The sequence below is a fragment of the Humulus lupulus genome, chromosome 4 (assembly GCF_963169125.1).
Source record: "Humulus lupulus chromosome 4, drHumLupu1.1, whole genome shotgun sequence".
NCBI lineage: Eukaryota > Viridiplantae > Streptophyta > Magnoliopsida > Rosales > Cannabaceae > Humulus > Humulus lupulus.
The window spans coordinates 236,054,568-236,058,850 of NC_084796.1; the positions used below are offsets into that span (position 1 = coordinate 236,054,568).

The window sequence follows — 4,283 nt, forward strand, 5'->3', positions numbered from 1 at the left end:
TGACACAACTACATCAACAAACACAATGACACACCATCAATATGTTAGCCACTTAGGACAAAATCTAACAGAAAACCCATATTTTAGTAACGTGTATAATTCGAGGGAAATTTTTAACATTGCGAATCATTCAGGGGACACGATCCTATAGTGATCATAGTTCGGTGGCCAAAAATTATATTTATTCAAATATATAATACACAAATTAAAAATATAAATGGAATTAGCAAAAAGAATTGATTTTTTAAAAAAAAAAAGAAGTCAGCCTCCATATGATGACAAACATTGCCTGTCATTTTAGAAATGATCAGTTTATAATAAGAAGTCTCTTTCAAAGGCAGTGATAACATTGTTGATTAATTAAAAAGGGTAAGTGAAAAGTCACTAATTAACAACAGAGTACTTAAATGAATAAAATGACTTGGCAATAAGACAAACAATGAGACAATGTATGGACAAAGGATTTTTTTTGGAACAATTAAGTCTTTTAATGAACTTTTAATATGAAAAGTTTATATAGACGAATAAAAGCCAAACAACTCATGCATAAAAGAGATATATAAGACAGACAAAAGGAGGGTAGTAAAAAATGCAAGAAAACCTTTATTAAGCACACTTACAACAATAGCTCACTCAGTTGTTACGTCGACAAGAAAAAGAATTTGATTGATTCAAGTCCCACTCAATTTCTTTCATTGTAACATAGCTGAGTTTTTTTTTTATTCAAACGTTTTTTAAAAGATTGACAAAAATAAATATAAATTGAAGGCTAGTCAGAAGAATGATGTTCATTGAAATCAAAGCGGCAGTGGACTAAGTCTAGCCTTGGGTGAACAGACCAGAGAATGAGCCCTTGGGAGGGTTAAGCCAGCTCCTTCATCCATGTCAACGAGACCATCAGTTTTCCACTCAAAGCACTGAAGCATTGAAGCAAGGTTTGTATGAACAACTTGCAATCCAAGAGAAGTACCAGGGCACACTCTTCTTCCACTCCCAAATGGCAGAAGCTGGAAGTGTTGTCCCCTCACATCTACTTGCTTGAAGTTTTCACTTCCTTCTTCGTTGTAGAACCTTGCTGGCTTGAACTCAAGTGGGCTTTCCCAGTGGTTTGGGTCCCTGCTAATGGCCCAAACATTGATCAACAATCGAGTCTTCTCTTTAATCTCATAACCATCAACAGTGCAAGTTTCAGATGCTACTCTGCTTAGTATTGGACCAGGTGGGTGAAGTCTTAGTGTCTCTTTCACAATAGCTTGAATGTATGGAAGGTTGACAACATCAGATTCTTCTACTAGTCTGGTTTTTCCAACTACTGAATCAACTTCTTTCATTGCTTTCTTCATGACTGTTGGGTGGTTGATTAGTTCTGCTAGGGCCCATTCTAAGGTAATGGATGAGGTGTTTGTCCCAGCTACAAATACATCCTGAAAATGAAATTTTTTGTCGTTTGTTAAAAAATAAGATACTGATGATCAGAAGAAAGATGGATTCTACATATTCATTATTATGTTAATTAGAAATTCATACCAGGAAGAATGCCTTGATGTTTTCTTGGGTTAGTTTGACATCTGAGCCTTCATCGTCAGATATTTGAAGTAAAATATCAAGAAAATCTCTTGGAACAAAATTATCTTCCTTCTGTACATGTGCTCGGTGATCTTTTATGATAGCCTCAACCATTTTGTCGAACTTTTCATGGATGGCCATACTCTTCTTCTTAAGTCCCTGCAAGTCTAAGTTCTTACAAAACCAAATAAATTCAGAAACATTAAAAGTTCCAACAATCTCAGCTGAGCCGTTGACCACATCAGTGATCTCATCAGCTTCATCCTCATTATGGGCACACCTTTTGCTCATGATCATTCTCGATATGATATTGTTGGTAAGCTTTTTCAGCTCTTTCCCAACATTAACAGACTCATTCAACTCAGCTTTCTTAAGAATGGACGTTAAGAATCTCTTTCTTTCTTCGGTCCTAACTGGAAGAAGAAGATTAAGAGTTTTGCTACCAAGAAGCTGAGACATGCAAACTTTCTTCAAGAACTTCCAGTAAGGGCCGTAGGGGGCAAAGGTCAAGTCAGGTGAAGGGTAAGAAATGTAGTTGAGAATACTGGGAGGAGGGCGACTAGAGAAGGCAGCTTCGTGAGTTTTGAAGAACTCTTTGGCTACTTCTGGAGAGGAAGCCACCACAGTTGGGACAGAGCCAAGATAGAGATGCATCAAGGGTCCATAGCGGTTGGAGAGCTTGTAAAGAGATTGGTGTGGTAAGGGACCAAGGTGGTGTAGGTGTCCAATGATAGGGAGAGCATATGGGCTTGGTGGCAGTCGACCCTTGGTTTTACTCTTGGAGAACATGGCTCGGACCACAAAGGTGGACACTAGCCAAAGCAAGAAGAGAATGATGTAGTTTTGGATATCTTCCATGGCTGAATTTAGAGTGAGGAACTAGAAGTAAGAACAGGCTCTAGCTCTACGTTCTACTTTGAAGAACAGGCTCTTATATTTTTTTGTGATGAACTATAATATGTGAACCACTATCTATTTATAGTCATTACCGAGCTATGCTTCTTTATCAAGCTTCGACCATAACTAAAGAACTGGTCAGATATCTATGAATAGTGAACATACTAGCTTGTTGAGAAAACACGGATATTTACCATAACTAAATAATTATGAGTCAAAATTCGTGCCTTGTTTATTGTGATTTGTCGTATGACTTTTTCGTTTTTTTTTAATAATTAAATTTTGGTTGGTGGGGAAGAACGTACTGTTCTTTACGTAAATACGAACAAATCTTTGTTTTTCATTTTTTTTAATTTCAGTTTAATTTTATTATTGGCGAAGAGTTGAACCTATGGGATTATAATTTAAGATTAAAAAGCACAAACTTTCAATTTCACTCTACCAAAGTACAATGTCGACAGTCTTTATATAATTTGATTCTATAGACATATATGGCACGAAAAATCAAAGGACATATACAATATACAAGATTAACAATATGAATAATTATAATCTAGTAGAATCATGGAATGGTGCATGCATGTATATGTTTCGTTTTTGATCAACCTAAAATGATGAAGAAAATCTGAAATCAAGTGATTAACTTTTGACGAAATCTAAATTAAAAAAAAAAAACAGAGATAGATTTAAATTGTACAATTTATCTAGATCGATATAATTAATGATTATTAATTTATTTTTGTTTAATTACTCTAAATTATTGTATAAAAATTAAATATCTTTGTATAACCTACATGTCGACACGTATCGAGGTAAACACACACTAACACTACATAAATTGGTAAAATTTTGTGTCACCGGTAAAAGTTGACAAATATATGTAAAAAAATCTATAAAAGGATTTAACTGTAAATTATATGCTAAGAATTGAAAAAATAGATAAATATTCAGAGGGCAGCTCCTAGTCCCTTATTATATACGATACCGATCCGAGTATATTAATATATCATATCAATGTAAATCTTCTGATTATTTTAACGTTAAAATTCGCTTTATTTTGTGATATTGCGACAAAAGTGATATATTTGAGGGTAAATATTTATATGGTATTCTTTGTTTTATCAAAATACATATTTGATAACTTTTATGTTTTCCATAATACTTATTGGTTACTTGTACTTGAAATCATACATATTTGATATTTTGATATCAAATTTTATCAATCTGACCAAACTATCTTCAATTATATAAATTTTAAATTCATATTTAATTACTTAATTCCATGTAATTTATGATAATTTGGTATAAAATTTTATTGTTTAAATTTGAGTTTAAATTATTAAATATGTACAATTTCAAATAAAATGTACCTGATTTATATTATTAAAAACATAATGTATAAGTCTTTATTAATACTGGGTACTAAATAATTATATATGAAGAGTAAAATTGATGTTGTTTTAGGTAGTGTTTACAATACATTTCGTACTTGAGTATGAATATTACCATATATACGAAACAAAACCCTTGAACTACTATTGATAATTAAATAGATTATTATTATTATTATTATTATTATTATTATTATTATTATACGTTACTATGTTGACGATGACATAGTATGGCCCTAGTCAGTCAAAATATTATCACATTGTCAAAGTCCAAATTCTTAGGGAAATAATTGCTTTATTAATATTAACAATTTCAACTGAAGTAATAATATATATAGTCAGCTGCGTTATAATTATTTTTTTATGTTTATTCATAATAATAATAATAATAATAATAATCAGAAGTTGCTTAATTCGTCTGCAATCGTG

At 32.2% G+C, this 4,283-nt stretch overlaps 1 protein-coding gene across 1 annotated transcript; it reads right to left on the bottom strand.

Moving 5' to 3' along the window:
* Positions 1–583: 583 nt before the first annotated feature.
* Positions 584–2,473, bottom strand: LOC133829457 (cytochrome P450 93A3-like). Its single transcript, XM_062259184.1, has 2 exons — positions 1,528–2,473; positions 584–1,424 (listed from the first exon to the last, which is right to left on the bottom strand). The coding sequence occupies exons 1-2, from the start codon at positions 2,422–2,424 to the stop codon at positions 798–800; spliced, it is 1,524 nt and encodes a 507-aa protein (XP_062115168.1). The 5' UTR covers positions 2,425–2,473; the 3' UTR covers positions 584–797.
* Positions 2,474–4,283: the final 1,810 nt, after the last annotated feature.